This window comes from Oncorhynchus mykiss, chromosome 27, assembly GCF_057628025.1.
Source record: "Oncorhynchus mykiss isolate SJ-2025 chromosome 27, ASM5762802v1, whole genome shotgun sequence".
Lineage (NCBI taxonomy): Eukaryota > Metazoa > Chordata > Actinopteri > Salmoniformes > Salmonidae > Oncorhynchus > Oncorhynchus mykiss.
This window is the reverse complement of record NC_143048.1, coordinates 5,435,731-5,453,947: the sequence shown is the minus strand read 5'-3', so window position 1 is coordinate 5,453,947 and position 18,217 is coordinate 5,435,731. Positions and strand designations below refer to the sequence as shown.

Genomic DNA, 18,217 nt, shown 5'->3' with positions numbered 1-18,217 from the left:
CCTGGCTTTATAAATCATCCATATATATCTACAGAAATAAGACAGATCTCGCTTCTGTTGCCTGTTTGAGTGTTTGTTTAATAGCCTACTGATTCCGTGAGCACCAAGCCTTGTGCAACGGAAGAATGTCGAATAAAGCAGTTTCACAGATTTGGTTGTTTTTAATCTTCGCTACACTGTAATAAAGGCTTTCCATTTTTTTTCCCCGTTAGAACAGACTGGTATTACTTACAATTGATTTAGTGTTGTTTACACTGTTCCAAACAGTATCATTTTTTTGTAATCTCACAGCACCTGTTTGTCACACATAATATGCCACCTTCTTTTTCTTCATCTCCTTCTTATTGTTATTATTACAATTATTATTATGATCATCATTGTAATAATAAGTAATGTCGTTATCATTATTAGGTTTTTTATAGTAGCCTTGGATAACCACCATCGAGCTTTTGGCCTTAGAGCGCGTCCTGTTTAGTCTTAATAGCGTAACTTCCTTAGGCCTATATTTCAAAATATAGGCTACTGTGTCTATCAATCAACCAATCATTAATTAGTTCATGCAATCACACAGCATATGAGACATTCATGTTTTGAAATGCAATGAAGCATTTTAGTTTTAAAATTATATAACAAAGGGAGCTTTGTATAATTTGCCTGAACAAGAAATAAACCGCAGTTTGCGAATGCATGCAACTGTTTTTAGTCTGCTGTAATAAAGGCTTTATATTTGTCATTAAAACAGACTCTCTGGTACACTTATTTATTTAGTGTTGTTTACACTGTTCCAAATGGTCAGAAAAATAATCATATTGTAATCTAACAGGAACTGTTTGGCAGACATAATGCTCACGCAGTGCTTGCTCCTATACCCTTCTTTATCTGGATCTCCAGTAGTTTCCATGACTAAGTCAAATATCTTCCACAGATTTGACTTCCCCTTTCCCCCCTGAGCAACCAGTAAACATTCACCCCTTTTTCGAGGTTCTTTGTCACGTCGTCCGCATCCATTTTGCTGTCACGTGTTACTGTGTTCGGAGTTTGTTATAACCAATTTATTGATGTGATTGTGATAGGCTGTAGGTTCGGCCCTATTGGTCACACATGCTTACATGTCTCACGTAAAGAGAGCATGGGTTGGGGAAATAGGGAATTTAATTCCTAAACAAATTAGGGATTTGTAGGCATACTGTGTAAGAAACTAAATGGCTGAATGTACATTGCAGCTTCAGCACAGACAGTGCAATAAACACTTGCTGTGCCATGGTGCCTTTTCACAACAGTAGGGAAGAGAGCGAGACAACGTGCACCAGTCACACAGGCACTCAATGTCATTTTTTTTAACACTGTGTGACCATCGGGCTCTTTCTTGAGTTATTTGTGTGTCTTAATTATTTAATCAAACAGTGTGCTTAAAGCAACAGACAAGATCAGTGTATATGTAGTTGATTTTAGTCAAACACATAGGGTGTGTCTGTATATATACATATGCAAAAAATAATTTTAAACATTTCAACCAATCGATTGAAGTTTTTTTGGGTCGGGGACAGCCCTAATACAGGGTCAGTTCCAATACCATATTTGCTATGTGCAGGGATACTGGAGTGATGTACTGTAAGTAAATATGTATAGGGGTAAGATGACTAGGCAACAGGATATGAGATAAAGAGAGTAGCAACAGCTTGTATGTGAGTTGGTGTGTGTGTGTGTGGAGTCAGTATAGATGTAAGTGCATGTTATGTGTGAGTGAGAAGATGGAGTGTGTGTGTGTGTGTGTGTGTGTGAGTGTGTGAGTGTGAGTGTGCAATAGAGACAGTGCAAAATACTGAAATAAAAGGTCAATGAAGATACAAGGTCAACTCAGATGGTCAGTGTAGCTATTTTGTTTAGATCTGAAAGACCACTAATGACCTTTTAGATATGAGGGACTACGCTGTTCTGTTTTTTTTTTTTTTACATCTTTGGTGTGGAGAGCACCGTGGCATCAAGTATCAAGATTTCTTTTGGCATCAAGATTTTCTTCCAACATTGCAAGACAATTGAGCGAGTTTTGATGTACTTGTTGCAAGATGCAATGAATTTACCATAGAATGCTGGGTATTTATTGAATTTGCATTGGGGAAAGCAGAAACAAACATGGCAAAAGGGAAAGTTTAAAAGTTAACAAAGGGAAAACCGTCTTAGAAAAGCTCAACTTTTAAAGGGAGATGTATTGTGGCAGCATGACTACATACACAAATTAAACTCTTTAATTAAAAAAAAAAATAATAATAATATTCACAAAACCATGGCAAACATCTCAAACAGGTTGAAGGCAAAATGGTAAATAAATGTATGTCATTCTCTGTCTGCTAGCTGCTTCAGCTAGGGCTTTACCTACAAGCATGAGCTTCACCTGGGTCTCCTATGCAGACAGCTGAGTAGGAAAGTAGGCAAAGGACCTCACCAGAGACATGGCTTGTTGTTAGGAAAGAGCATCCCCACAACCTAATGAGGCAGTTGGAGGCTTGTTAACGTCCCCCTTCTCTGCTTCCTCCAACAGACAGATGCTCCACAGCTTCCCACATTACTTTATTTGAGTAGCTAGTTGCTAACATCAGTAGAACAACTACCTGGTTTCTAGTACATTCTGATAGCATGTCTGGGCATGCCTAAAGATAGGATTGTTTTTTTTAGAAGGTTATTGGTTCCCAATGCTTACATTGCAGTTTATGGATGGACATATAATCTGAGTCAGTTCAACTGGCGTGAACTTCTTCTTGAACCCATCTGGTGGCTCGTAAATATTTTGTTAGTAGGTTTCTATCAAAAGTGCTGGCCTTTTATTCCTATATTGTCTTCTCACAAATATGGTCAAAATCAAAATGTTGCTGTCAGTGTATAGGAATGTTTACTGGCTTTTACTGGGGCACACGTTGTATCAATCGTGAGTAATGTAAATCATTCATACGAGCATTTTTCTTCCTCAATGTTTGCAGCGTTCACTAGTGTTAGCAACTCGAACAGGTAAACAAACAATTGCCCCAGCTGTAAAATATGTGACCTGCGAATCTCTTCCATAAACATTTTATAGGGTGATGAAGTGATACTTCATGCTCAACATATCAAAGGGAGGTTTGTTGATGTTGTGAAACGGTCATTTGAATCACTCCCTCAAAACATCCCCTTAAACAGTTTTCTCACCCATATCACGACCACCTGTACACAGGAATACCTCTTGGATCCGAATCGATTCGTGAGCCATACGCTTTTGGACCTTGGAAGAGCGTCATTGAAATTGCAGGTCGTATTTTAGTTGGAGCCTGAGAAATGCGGAATTATTATCCCCGTCCTTGTGGATATCGGGGCCCTACTGTTTTAGAAAATGTTACGGTGAATTAATTTTGTATCTGGAACAGCTTCTATTATTTTATCAACACGATCAATTCTCTATTTTACAACATTTTTCGTTTAACATTTTATCTGGGAAAAGTTCCAAACAGAAATAGATTCACATTTAGAGGGCAAGGATGGTAATTATTCTTAGGGGTGTAACTATTGAAGGAAATAATTGCAGTAAGAAGATAAAGGGAAGAGACGCTGTAAGTGCTACTGTATGCAGGCCAGGGAGGGCTTTCTCTTCTCTGCACAGTGGAGGTACAATAACCCTGCTTAGAAAATGGCTAAATGATGACTACCTACCCAAAGCATGTCAGTAGGTAGTCAGACCGAGGCAAAATGGGTACATAATGACTATATAGGACAAGGGCGGACTGGAACCAGAAATCAACCCTGTCATTTCTAACACCCATTTTATTACTTGAGGCCCCCACACAGTTAATTATTTTTTCATTCTGCTGAGAAGAAAAAAAAAGATCAGCCCATATGGCATTTGCCCTAACTGCCCTGCAGCCAATTTGTTTCTGTGAAAAAGACTGCGTTCTGTGTTTGTTTATGCTGTACTGTGAAATTCAAATGTGCATGGGTCAAAGTGTACGGAGGCTTCCCTCTCCACATTACCTACAATACTTGTGTGTCAGTCGGTACTTTGACCGTGACAACAGACGCCAATCAAGGATTCACAGCCTGTAATTGGCTAGTTGCCATCAATGACTTCGACCAAGCATCAAAGAGGCCTACGGCAGATAGAAAACAAATAAAAAAAATAGCAGCTATCATCGAATAAGATCAAACACTTTTACTCCAGATTGACAGAGGTGGTATCTACTGGAGGTTTCTCCCAGTCTCATAAACATGTATTCCATACACACACACAGACACACAGACAGACAGACAGACAGACAGACAGACAGACAGACAGACAGACAGACAGACAGACAGACAGACAGACAGACAGACAGACAGACAGACAGACAGACAGACAGACAGACAGACAGACAGACAGACAGACGACAGACAGACAGACAGACACACACACACAGAGAGACAGACAGACAGACAGACAGACATTCCAATCATCATCTTCCATCTAACCTTCAGTCAGCTGTGCTGCTATGGCAGTATGACGTAGGCTATGCAGGGCGTATTGATGCTTGTGGCTAGATGGGGGTTGTTGAGTGTTCATCCAGGTCTGCACTTCAGGACAGGTCACCTGCTCATGGATGATGGAAGTGAGGGTTATAAGGTCAGCTTATGATTGGATATGGAGTAATTTGATGTCATACAATGCCAGAGAGAAGACACTAATAACCTCTCAGTGAGCTGACAGACAGCGAGATAATAGGCTATTGTGTAATGTGTGTTTCTTATAAAGGTTTTCAGCAATACAGTTCAATAGGATGTATGATATTGTATCTCTGTGGTTTCCAGCCTTTGTTTTTTAATCATTCTGTAAATCCATGGATTGTCAATCGTCATATCTGACTTGGCTTATTCATTTGAGCTCCTAATGGAGCATAAGGCCTCAAAATCTGGTTATACCTTGACGCAATACAAACTCCACTAGTTTCCCCTGTGTGACCTGCAGGAGTATCCCTCCGCCTTCAACTTCTCAGCACACCCCGAGCTCGATATGTCTCCGAAACGTTGTATACGATTGGGCGATAGCTAGCCGTTGCTCCTATCTCGCATCTTGGGATAAAGCGTACGTGACGCACAGCGGGTATAAGGATAAGGCTGGTACAGCCCCAGTGAGCACTGCGAGGACAACCAGTTCCGACACAAGCTTTCAGGACAGCAGTGAGAACAATCTCACATAAATAAAGAATTGGAGCGGGCAAATAAATGAGCTCAGACAGCACAGGGCATCTGCGGGGTAAAGGCACAGGCCTGTGTCCCCGGGGCAATGCTTTCAGATAGGCAGGAGGCAGGAGCACGTGACGAAGGGAGCGAGAGAGGGGAGATAGGAACCCCATGAAGAAAGTTCCTTGTGTACAGTGCACACCGTCTTAGAAACAGACGGCATTCACGCAGACACGAATGCACGCACATGCACACACACTCGCCCCCCCCAAAAAACGCAGACGCGCATAGAGAGATAAAGACAATCATGTAAATGCGCAATCATCAATAATGTATTTTAGCTGACACACACACGCACGCACGCACACACACACAAACACATAGCTCTTGTAATTAAAGCTGAATATGTAAATTCTCTCCCTTTTTCTTTGTCTCCATTTCAGGGCCCGTTCTCGGCCTTCGTCACTCACAGCTAATGGATGTCCTCACACAGTATGCCTACAATGAGAGTTTCTGGGACAATGGGAATGGGAGCTTCAATGACACGGAGAGTGGGCAGAAGCACCCGTACAATTACTATGCCATGCTCCTGACGCTGCTCATCCTCGTCATCGTCTTTGGCAATGTGTTGGTGTGCATGGCCGTGTCCAGGGAGAAGGCCCTCCAGTCCACCACCAATTATCTGATCGTCAGCCTGGCCGTGGCTGACCTGCTGGTGGCCACCTTGGTTATGCCCTGGGTGGTCTATCTAGAGGTAGGTTACCTACACACCCACCCATGCTCTTTCATTGGCAGAAAGGCTTAAAGCTAAAGATACAGTGTCGTTTTTTTAAATGTTTTACCCTACCTGGAGGTAGGCTACCTGTACAGCCAGGCACCTTTGTCATTTCCTGAAAGGCTTAAAGGTGCGGTGTAGTTTACTTTTCCCATGAAGTTGCACAGCAAAATGCGTACATAATCATAGCTGAAGCAAAACAGGTTGTTTGATTACACTTATGCCAATCAGGGTTCCTTTTACCCTTCCTCTTTGATTTGCCCTTGCATTGACCCTCCCACTGAGTCCTCCAAAAGAAAAACCGTTAGGGCCACATTGTTGATCTGAAAAAGGATAGATTCAAAGTTCTTCTTTATTAATGGTCTGGTAATGGAACGACTTTCCCAAGGTGTCTGTCATTGAAGCATTTAGCATTATGCAAAAACTGAAGCCTGATTGTTTTGACGAGAAATTGTGAATGAAAGGACAAAGGCAACAGCTATAAAGTGCTGGAACAATGTGAATGCAATGTGTGTCTGTTTTCATTGTGCATCTTCTCCAAATAACTGGTTAAATATATTAATTTGAACTAGATTAATTCTAAATACATTTAAATATATATTTAAAAAAATGTACGACATGGCTTTAAAGTGCACGAGAAATAATAGCTCTGGCGTAAAAAAAATGGTGCCAATTTACCACGTGACAAAATATTCAAGTTTAAATCCATCAAACAGTTTTTCCCTGTCAACAAGGACATATCTTGTAAGTAATTATGGTTCCATGCAATGTAACTGTGGAATTTAATAGATAAGATGGCATCGGCATTAAATTGTGGGAAATAGCATTGCATATTATAACTGACAGTTTAACGAGTCCCTCAATAAAAAAAGTAATCGCTCTAGCAAATAGGCCGTAACGTTGATACTGTAGACAGGAGGTCAGACAATTAAGTTTGAGCAAAGTGAGGAAATTAATAAATTCACATCATGAAAATGCACCTACGAAGCTATCTAGCGTAGTATCTGGAGCAGCAGTCCTGGCAATGTCAATGTAAAACGTATGTACTCATTCCCCAGCTATACTGTAGCTAGGCTAGACAACATCAGTGAATTATTATGTATTATCTTGTGATGTGACTTTTAAAACTGTCTTGTGTGATCTAGGTGTGTGCTGTGAAGAACCACGTAAGGTTGAATCAATGCCCAGTGACATTTGCGATGTAAAACAGCAGAACGGTAGCCTTGGGCAGCAACACCATCAACCTCAGTCAAGCAAATCAATTGAGAGCAGGACTTAGAACAGGTTTAGGATGTTTTATTTGACCATGGTCTTTGGTCAGTGAAATGAGAGGCCATCCAAGACTGCAGTGAAATAATCATCCTGTGTGTGTATCAATGAGCCTGCCTCCTGATTACCAGGGCTATCAAATGACACTAAAATCTATAAAGTCTGTCATGTGCTTTGGAGAAAAACTGTGACTTGATCTCTTCGTCTAGCATCGAAGAAAACCAGAATGATTCTCCTGCGTTTTATACGGTGTACTTTCATTTTACATTAATTTTTTTTTTTTTGTGTGTCATTTAGCAGATGCTCTTATCCAGAACGACTTACAGGAGCAATTAGGATTCATTGCCTTGCTCAAGGGCACATAGGCAGATTTTTCACCTAGTCGGCTCAGGGATTCAAACCTTCGGGTAGTGGCCCAAAGCTCTAAACCGCTAGGCTTTTTCTGACAAAAGGTTGAGAAATGCCACATACAGTAGGCTAACTCGTTACACAACCTTTCCACAGTGACCCTCAGCTCTCTTCAAACAGGCCTCTCAATTGTATTACAAAGGATACCAAGTTTAAGGTCATGTGTCAATTAGTACACTCTCAACAAGAAGTTAAGGATATAACGAATGAGCTTTGAATGGTTTGTTGTGCACGAATCCCATTCATTTTGTCTTACAGACTAATAGTAGCATAACCAGCCTTTGGAAATGGCACAAATTAAAATATGTGCCTCTTCACACAGTAGGCTGCAGCTTGGCAACATTATAAGGGCTTATTGTTAACATGAGAAGAAGCACTGCCTTCAAGTGAAATGGGTGGATTTGCGTTTGTTTGGATGATTCTCACTCTTGAAACATTCGATTTCTAGCGGAGAAAATAGATGTTATGTAGGATTATGCTTTGACACAACAAAAATAAGCACATTGATCTTTTGCTATTACAACGTCATGTTCGGATTATCGTCCCTCTCCCAGGAAACCATTGCAATTTGCTGCGAGACCATTATCTATTTTTTTTTTCTCATTTTGGTGAGATCTTGTTCAGGTAGTCCAATAACAAGCCGTGGTAATGTGCTGGTCACAGTCTGCTGCAGGAGCACTGTTGCCCTTTCTTGCTAAACGCTAAATTTGCATTAATTATGAATACGTTTTGCCTTCATTCGACCATGCCAAATGTGGTATATTGAGAGCCTCTTCTTGGCATATGCTAGATGACCTTAGGTCTTGAGATGTTTATTGGCTTTGATGAGCAGCTGTGAGAGATGCTTAGCCTCTCTCCTCCCAGCCAGCCTCACAGTATGTTAAACAAAGTGTCTGTGCAGATAGCAAACGAAATGTTGGCATTTCTGAGAAAGTGTGATATCTAATGTACAATCTCAAAGCAAAATGAGAAAAACAAAACACCAGGACCAAATGAGAAAATGTGCATCCGGCCATTAACATAGCAATTGGGTTTCTTGCCGTGTTGCATTTACGATGTCACCAATGTCAGGGCAGTCCTCCACTAACATCATGGTGGAGGTAGATATATGTTTCCAATAAGCCCTTACCATGATCCATGATGTCTGTGGGTGTTAGCCATGAGCTCCATTCCCACGAGTTAGGGAGGAGTGTTAATAGGCCGATGTGTGGAGCCTGGTATAGAGGAGCTTTCATTAGGCTTGTCAGATCATTCTTTAATCACTGGCAGGGCTGCAGACAGACAACCAGGAGCAAAGACACAACCCTCTTCAAGCCTGAGCTTGGCATAATTGATAACACACTGCCTCAGAACAGAGATTAATCAGACAGGTCTCTATGAGCCCAGCTTCGCAGCTCTGGCTGTTTTAAAAAAAGAAAAAGGTGAGATGCGGATAACTCTGTGCTTGACGACTCCAATAAAATTCAGTGAGAAACTGAGTGAGAAGCAAAGCACCACTCTCAGTAGTGGTGTAAGGGGAAACGAGGATCTGCCACGATAGGCGGGCTTTGAAGCGCACTGTCAGTCATGCGGGGATGTTATCTAGTAAGCTACACCACGGGAGCCCTGTTCTTGTGGAGAGTGGAGGTGGTTTGTTAATAAGAATGGGTTCCTCAGGCTCTTGAGAATGAAGAAGAAGCATATGCTTGGTGTGTGTGTTTGTAACCAGAGGACGAGGTAAGGCAAAACTCTCGCTAAAATATGTTCAAAATATGGCCAATGCGTTTCTATGGGCTTATTGTGGACCTAAGCTTGTCGCCTCTCTTCCCTCCTTTGGGACAACAACTCCCATGGTTAGGGCGGAGACGTGTGCATCTCGTCATTATATGCAGCTCTCTAGTGTAAATGGGAAAGTGCACACAGCACAGAAGGAGCGAAGGAGACGAGACTAAAAAGACAACATGAGAACAAGTGGACATAAAAGCTCATTAAAAAAAATACAAAAAGAGGTTCTTGCGATACAGGTATTTGGAATATTTGGAATATTGCGCAAAAACATAAATTAGAATTAATCAAATTAATTTGATATTTTGCCCAGCCCTAAGCCATGGTTGACACAATAATGGGCAACTGGGCATTTTTATGACCCTAAGCATTATGGGATATTAATTCCTTAACTAACTCTTTCTTTATTTCGGCAGTTCTCTCTCTCTCTCTCTCTCTCTCTCTCTCTCTCTCTCAAAACATACATACAGTGCATTCGGACAGTATTCAAACCCCTTGAATTTTTCAACATTTTCTTACATTACAGCCTTATTCTGAAATGGATTAAATTGTCAGTTTTTGTCCTCATCAATGGGAGTTTCTCCCATTCCAAGCTCTGTCAGGTTGAATGGGGAGCGTCGCTGACCAGCTATTTTCAGGTCACTCCAGAGATGTTAGATTGGTTTCAAGTCTGGGCTCTGGCTGGGCCACTAAAGGACATTCAGAGACTTGTCCCGAACCCACTCCTGCATTGTCTTGGCTGTGTGCTTAGGGTCATTGTCCTGTTGGAAGGTGAACCTTGGCTCCAGTCTGAGGTCCTTACATAAACAGGTGTGTGATTTTCCAAATCATGTCCAGTCAATGGGATTTACCACAGGTTAAGGTCCAATTAAGTTGTAGAAACAAGGATGGTCCATTAAAACAGGATGCACCTGAGCTCAGTTTTGAGTCTCATAGCAAAGAGTCTGAATACATTTCCTAGAATTTCTATTAACCTGTTTTCAATGTGTCATTATGGGGTATTGTGTGTGAGGAAAATGAGGCTGTACATGTTTTTATTTAATACATTTTAGAATAAGGCTGTAACATAACAAAATGTGGAAAAAGGGAAGGGGTCTCATTCCAAAATTGCCCAACATCCACTAGATGTTGGAACATTGCTGCAAGGACTTGCTTTCATTCAGCTACAAGACTATTAGTGAGGTCGTGCACTGATGTTGGGCGATTAGGCCTGGCTCGCAGTCGGTGTTTCAATTCATCGCAAAGGTGTTCGATGGGGTTGAGTTCAGAGCTCTGTGCAGACCAGTCAAGCTCTTCCACAGCGATCTCGAAAAACATTTTCTGTATGGACCTCGCTTTGTTCACAGGGACATTGTCATGCTGAAACAGGAAAGGGCCTTCCCCAAATTATTGCCACACAGTTGGAAACACAGAATTGTCTAGAATGTCATTGTATGCTGTAGCATTAAGATTTACCTACACTGCCGAGCCCGAACCATGAAAAATAGCCCCAGACCATTGTTCCTCCTCCACCAAACTTTACAATTGGCACCAATGTTCCCTCTCACGCAGTAGCCCGAGACTGTCGCGCAGTTCCCTTCGGGATTGCTGTGCAGAAATATCAGCCCACAGAGACAAGCACGAGATTGAACTTCACTCTAGTTTCTAGAGCAGTGGTCACCAACCGGTTGATCTCCAAGGCATTCCTGGTCGATCGTCAAACATTTCTGTAAAAAACCCAATGATAAAGCCTTGTGTTCCTATTTTTTGTTGTTGTCTCAGGCGGTAGGTGCACCCCATTCAGCTGCCCTGCATCCCGGTAGGCAAACTCTTGCCATTACTAACCATTTCATGTGTCTGAAAGTACAAACTCTGCCTTCCCGGAGGGCCTAGAGAGCAAATCAAGCGCACTATAGACCTATAGCTGGCCTATCGGATGGCTGAGATGACCGTGTCTGTAGTAATGTAGCAGGCATGACAGAAAGCTACAGCGAAGTTGATACTGTGATATTTCTCAACTTTAAAACCATGACTAGAGAGAGACTGTCAATTAATACAACAAAGAGTGGCAGTTTTTACAAGTGAGTTCATGTTTAACTTCTTACTCAGCATTGTCAATACTTTGTATTCATGAACCATAAAATGTGTGTTCTTCCTTTTTCCATGAGGAGGAAAGTAGGCTTGCGTTGTTATTATTATTAGGTATTTTTGAATTAACATCAAGGAATATTTCACTTTCTCTGTTCATAGGAGTAACAACATTTATTTGTGCATGAGGCAGAAATAATGAGGTGCGACTCGAGTTTTGCCATAAGCTGGAAGACGGTGACCCTTTTTGGCCAGTGTCAGTGGAGGAAAGGGAGAGCGGAGGGATGTTGAGAGGCAAACCCTCAGTCAGCTGCTCTCTCCCTCCACTGAGACTGACCGTCAGATGCAGGCACCATCAGCCCAATAAAATAAAAATACACTGAACAAAAATATAAACGCAACATGTAAAGTGTTTTTCTCAAATTTCAAGAACAAATAAAAAATCCCAGAAATAAGCACAAAAATAGTATTTCTCTCAGATTTTGTGCACTTATTTGTTTACATTCCTGTTAGTGAGCATTTCTCCTTTGGCCAAGATAATCCATCCACCTGACAGGTGTGGCATATCAAAAAGCTGATCAAACAGCATGATCATTACACAGGTGCAACTTGTGCTGGGGACAATAAAAGTCCACTTTAAAATGTGCAGTTGTGTCACACAACACAATGCCACAGATGTCTCAAGTTTTAAGGGAGCATGCTGACTGCAGGAATGTCCACCAGAGCTGTTAACAGAGAATTGAATGTTCATTTCTTTACCATAGGCACCCTCCAATGTCGTTTTGGAGAATTGGGGCTTAAGGAATGTATTTCAATTGACTGCTTTCCTTATATTGTCACGGGATTCTTCTGTTGAAGGAGAGGCGGACCAAAACGCAGCGTGGTTATTGTGATACATCTTTAATAAAGATGAAAATAGAACAATATACAAAAACAAGAACCGTGAAAAACCGAAAACAGCCCTATCTGGTGTAACAAACACAAAGACAGGAACATACAAAGCAAACTATGGTCAGGGTGTGACATATATGAACACTAACTTAGTAAAATCTTTGAAATTGTTGAATGTTGTGCTTATATTTTTGTTCAGTATAAAAATTTAATTATTTAAATGTATGCTCATTCAACTGTGCTTCACAAGTAATACAACAACAGATCTACTACCGGTGTGATCTTATAGTCTACCTCAAATTTTCAGATGTCCCAAACAACAATGCATAGGGCAATTCAAGCAAAGCCAATATGCAGTGATAATTCATTGGGCCTATAGATTACTGCACAAACCCCATTGCTATAGCACTGTTTTTAATTGGTTAATGTTGCATACGCTTACGTTTTTAAATCATGTAAAAAAAAATCTGAGCTGTAGATCTCGGCTTGCATTTTGACTCAAAGTGATCTTGACTCAGAAAAGGTTTGCGACCACTGTTCTAGAGTTTCTCTGTTAACACTATCAGCGTTTCCCTTTACTGTGGCAATTGTGATCGAAACAATGCAATATTAGCCACTGTTAATGCAACATACCAAAACAAAATGAACTACGCAAGAGATTTTGTTGTAGGCAGAGCGCATCAGAGTAGGATTCTATTGCATTGACATGTACTACTCATCCCGTACTCTACACAGACTCATGCGGCATTAACAATCAGAGCTGCATTATGCATATATGCAAATAGACCATTGCCATATATGGATCTGTGACATTTACTCTGAACTGGACTGTGTTTACAGCATGAGTGGTGTGAGTGCATGCGCTTGTTTTTAGATCAAAGCGAGAGCTGCATGAAGCCACGTGTTCACATTTTGTTCATATCCTTTGCAAGTTAGTGAGTTATTATCCCAGTTATAGATCATTTGTAGTCAGCAATAGGGGTGTGATTGCTTCCTACAAGAGCACAAAACATATACATTTCTAGACATCTTTTGAAAAGGGAGACAGGTAAAGAGCTTTTTATTGTCTTAAAGCGGCAGTGTATTTTGAGACAGTGTTGAATAAGATAAGTAGCCAATAGGCAGAGGATAGCATAATTTGTCTGATTCTCTGTTAAAATGGTATGGGAATAATAATGCATTGTATTTTGTAAAGTGGTTTCTTGCATCAAACAACACAACAACATTTTCAGTCACCTCCTTGTCAGGAGGACAAGTGGTTAAAGAGGTTAATGTCAAGCCCTGCATGTTTTTCAAAAGTCTCATGGAATATTTGTATTTATTTGTATTTTTATTTCACCTTTATTTAACCAGGTAGGCAATTTGAGAACAAGTTCTCATTTACAATTGAGACCTGGCCAAGATAAAGCAAAGCAGTTCGACACATACAACGACACAGAGTTACACATGGAGTAAAACAAACATACGGTCAATAATGTAGTAGGAAAATAAGTCTATTTACAATGTGAGCAAATGAGTTGAGAAGGGAGGTAAAAGCAAAAAAAAAGGCCATGGTGGCGAGTTAAATACAATATAGCAAGTAAAACACTGGAATGGTAGATTTGCAGTGGAAGAATGTGCAAAGTAGAAATATAAATGATGGGGTGCAAAGGAGCTAAATAAATAAATACAGTAGGGGAAGAGGTAGTTGTTTGGGCTAAATTATAGATGGGCTATATACAGGTGCAGTAATCTGTGAGCTGCTCTGACAGCTGGTGCTTAAAGCTAGTGAGGGAGATAAGTGTTTCCAGTTTCAGAGATTTTTGTAGTTCGTTCCAGTCATTGGCAGCAAAGAACTGGAAGGAGAGGCGGCCAAAGGAAGAATTGGCTTTGGGGGTGACCAGAGAGATATACCTGCTGGAGCGCGTGCTACAGGTTGGTGATGCTATGGTGACCAGCGAGCTGAGATAAGGGGGGACTTTACCTAGCAGGGTCTTGTAGATGACCTGGAGCCAGTGGGTTTGGTGACAAGTATAAAGCGAGGGCCAGCCAACGAGAGCGTACAGGTCGCAGTGCTGGGTAGTATATGGGGCTTATATGGGCCTAGGTAGTATATAGGCCTACATTGAAAATCACACATTGGCTACTACTGTAGGCTAAATGATAGAACAGCTATTTGCATGTTAAAATGCTATGCAATGCATTTTCTCCATTGTATTTGATAGAAGTCCACTCGGGTAGGTATACATTACGATCAAATCAAATATTAAAACTGTAACTTAACCTGCATTGGTGCAGGTAGTATTCTCTTGGTATCCACCAAACCCAGATTTGTCCGTCAGACTGCCAGATGGTGAAGCGTGATTCATCACTCCAGAGAGCGTGTTTCCACTGCTCCAGCCAACACTTGGCATTGCGCATGGTGATCTTAGGCGGTCCTGTTCTGTGGGCTTGTGTGGCCTTCCACTTCGCAGCTCAGCCGCTGTTGCTCCTAGAAGTTTCCACTTAACAATAACAGCATTTACAGCTGACCGGAGCAGATCTAGTACAGCAGAAATTTGACAAACTGACTTCGGAAAGGTGGCATCCTATGACGGTGCCACGTTGAAAGTCACTGAGCTCTTCATTAAGGCCATTCTACTATCTACTATCTTTGTCTATGGAGATGTTATACACCTGTTGCTGAAATAGTAACATCCACTAATTTGAAGGGGTGTCCACATACTTTTGTGGTGTATATACACTCAGTGGCCAGTTTATTAGGTATATCCGCCCGTTCATGAAAATGGTTTGCTCTTACAGACAGTGAGTCATGTGGCTTGCTATACAAAGCAGGCAGCCACATGTCAAGGCATTCAGTTACTGTTCGAATGAACGTTAGAATCGAGGGAACTAAGCTACTTTGAGCCTTGCATGATCGTCGTTGTCAGCTGCACCGGTTCCATTATTTCAGCCAGCATCCTCTGCTTTTCACACATGACAGTGTCAAGAGGTTTACCGAGAATCATGCAACAAACAAAAAAAACAGAGTCAGCGCCAGTCCTGTGGGCCGAAAGTAGAATGACAAGAATCGTGCAGGCGGCAGGTAGCTTAGTGGTTAGAGTGTTGGACTAGTAACCGAAAGGTTGCAAGCTTGAATCCCCTGAACAAGGCAGTTAACCCACTGTTCCTAGGCTGTCATTGAAAATAAGTATTTGTTCTTAACTGACTTGCCTAGTTAAATAAAAGTTTTTTTTAAAAACACACAAAAAACAAGTGGGCCACAGACAGGCAAATAACGGCACAGTAGTGTGCAGAACAGCATCTCGGGACGCAAAACTCATCGGTCCTTGTCACGGGTGGGTTATTGCAGCAGACAACCACAACGGCTTTTTGTCTTATCATCTAAAAACAAGAAGAAGCGGCTCCAGTGGGCACAAGATCACCAACACTGGACAATTGAGGAGTGGGAAAACATTGCCTGGTCTGATGAATCCCGGGTTCTGTGCGTCATGTTGATTGCAGAGTCAGGATTTGGAGTACATAACCCCATCCTGCCTGGTGGCAACAATAGAGGCTGGTGGCAGTGGTGTGGGGAATGTTTTCCTGGCACACGCTAGGTCCCTTGATAGCAATTGAGCAACATTTAAATGCCACAGTGTACTTGAAAATAGCATCCATTCCAGAAGAATTCAGGCTGTTCAAATCAAATTTTATTTGTCACATGCTTTCGTTAATAACAACAGATGTAGACTAACTGTGAAATGCTTACTTACGGGCCCTTCCCAACAATACAGAAAAAAATAGTAGAGAAAATTGCATTTTCAGCTGGATAAAGGGATTTTCAGATGCCATAAAGGGATGCACGTGATTGGCAATGATGTTCAGATATCCTGTGGCATTCAAATGTTGCTCCACTTTAATCAAGGGGTCCAATGTGTGTGCCATGAAAACAGACCTCGCACCATCATACCACCACCACCAGCCTGCAATGTTGACTCACAGCATGATGGATGCATGTACTCATGTGGTTTTTCTCTATACCCTTGTCCTCCCATCAGCGTGAAACAGTAGGAACCAGGATTCATCAGACCAGGCAATGTTTTTCCAATTCTCCAGTGTCCAGTGTTTTTGTTCCTGAGCCCACTGCAACCGCAGTTTCTTGTTTTCTGCTGAAAGAAGAGGAACTCTGTAAGGTTATCGGCTGCCATTCATATCAAGGTACGACAAGTTGTGCGTTTTTCTATGGGTCATTAGGCACCAATGTTTTACTGGACTGTCAGTTGACTAACTGCTCTGCCCAATTCGTGTCAGCCTCCTTGGTCCTTTTTCATCAATGACCCATGTTCAACCACTAGCTTGCCTCTGGCTGGATTACCTTTGGGTGGTGAACCATTTTTGATACACACGGGAAACTGTTGAGCATGAAAAACCCAGCAGCGTTGCAGTTCTTGACACACTCAAACCGGTGCGCCAGGCACCTAATACCATACCTCGTTCAAAGGCACTTTAATATTTTGTGTTAACCATTCACCCTCAATGGCACACCTATACAAACCATGTCTCAATTGTCTCAAGGCTTAAAAAACCTTCTCTAACCTGTCTCCTACCCCTTCAGCTACACTGATTTGAAGTGGATTTAACAGGTGACATCAATAAGGGATAATAGCTTTCACCTGGATTCACCTGGTTAGTCTATGCTGTGGAAAGTACAGTGTACACTCAGTGTATACATTATCTACTGTATACACTGTTTTTTTGATTGATTCCGATATAAGTGACAGGGAAATTGTGGTTAATGGAGCAGGCATTGGAAGATTCATGAGAACAGATGAAAATATAAGAAAATCTATTGAGGAACATGTACGGCGGGATTTTTAATGTCTGACTGAACTGAAAAATAGTCAGTGCTTGAGTCAGTGCTTGAGGGAGATAAAACTGTTGTCTCTGAATTTTGAAACATCTTTCTTTCAGGTGGTGGGAGAGTGGAGGTTTAGTAAAATCCACTGTGACATCTTTGTCACCCTAGATGTCATGATGTGCACTGCAAGCATCCTCAATCTCTGTGCCATCAGCATTGATCGGTAAGTGCTCATGAAATGGTTGAATCTTGGCCGAAGGCAGGTGCCATTGTGGATTTGCAGTGAAAATCTTTAGATTGAAAATCCTTAAGAAAATTCAGTGCCGTCTGGTCCTAAAAGGCCTTTTTGCAAACCCATCTGATACTTTCTATTGAATACCAATTCCATTATTTATGGACTATGCAGGATGCCACTTTCATTTTGCATGATTTTCCACTTCACTGATTTTTGTGTCACTTAAATGCCTGAACAGAACAAATATTCACCTTGGTTATGTGAATACTTAGCTCAGAGGTCATTTAAATAGTTACTGAAGTGATTTGTATTTAAATACAAAATGTCTGTACGTTTAGTATGTATGGAGAATATCTTTGAGTTGTTTATACTGCAGATGCTAATTTTAGGTTGTTAAGATAAGACGCATGCACGTTTCATAATTAAATCTGTACTATTGAATAAAGAGTACCCTTAAATCTAGAGTCCTTCATTGAAACAACAACAAAGTGGCCAACTGCCTCTGTTTTGGTCAACAGCTGATGGATGGGCCTGGAAATGTAACCACTGTCAAATGCATCGACAGAGCTATAGATGCAAGGACTGTCCATCTAAAATTCTAGGGTTTTGAGGCCACATAGTGTTTGTTTTTCAAACGTTGGAGTTATTAAACAAGCTTATAGTTTGGGTTCTGTTTCCTGAATAACGTTTATACACCTGTTACACTAAACTATGATTTTTCTTTGCGTTTACTGCGCGTTAGTTGTCTCCCGTCATCTCAAGAGTTTACCCACCCTTTTTTTTCTACCCCCCTGAGAGAATACAGAGAAAG

The 18,217-nt window shown here is 41.3% G+C and overlaps 1 protein-coding gene across 7 annotated transcripts in view; it reads left to right on the top strand.

The window, feature by feature from the left end:
- Positions 1–18,217, top strand: part of drd2a (dopamine receptor D2a) — a 32,347-nt gene that overhangs the window by 9,998 nt on the left and 4,132 nt on the right. For all 7 annotated transcript variants that reach the window (XM_090223416.1, XM_036964601.2, XM_090223413.1 and 4 more), the window contains 2 exon segments: positions 5,622–5,932; positions 17,285–17,394. In XM_090223416.1, the coding sequence (XP_090079542.1) occupies positions 5,654–5,932; positions 17,285–17,394 (389 nt within the window). In that variant the 5' untranslated portion in view covers positions 5,622–5,653.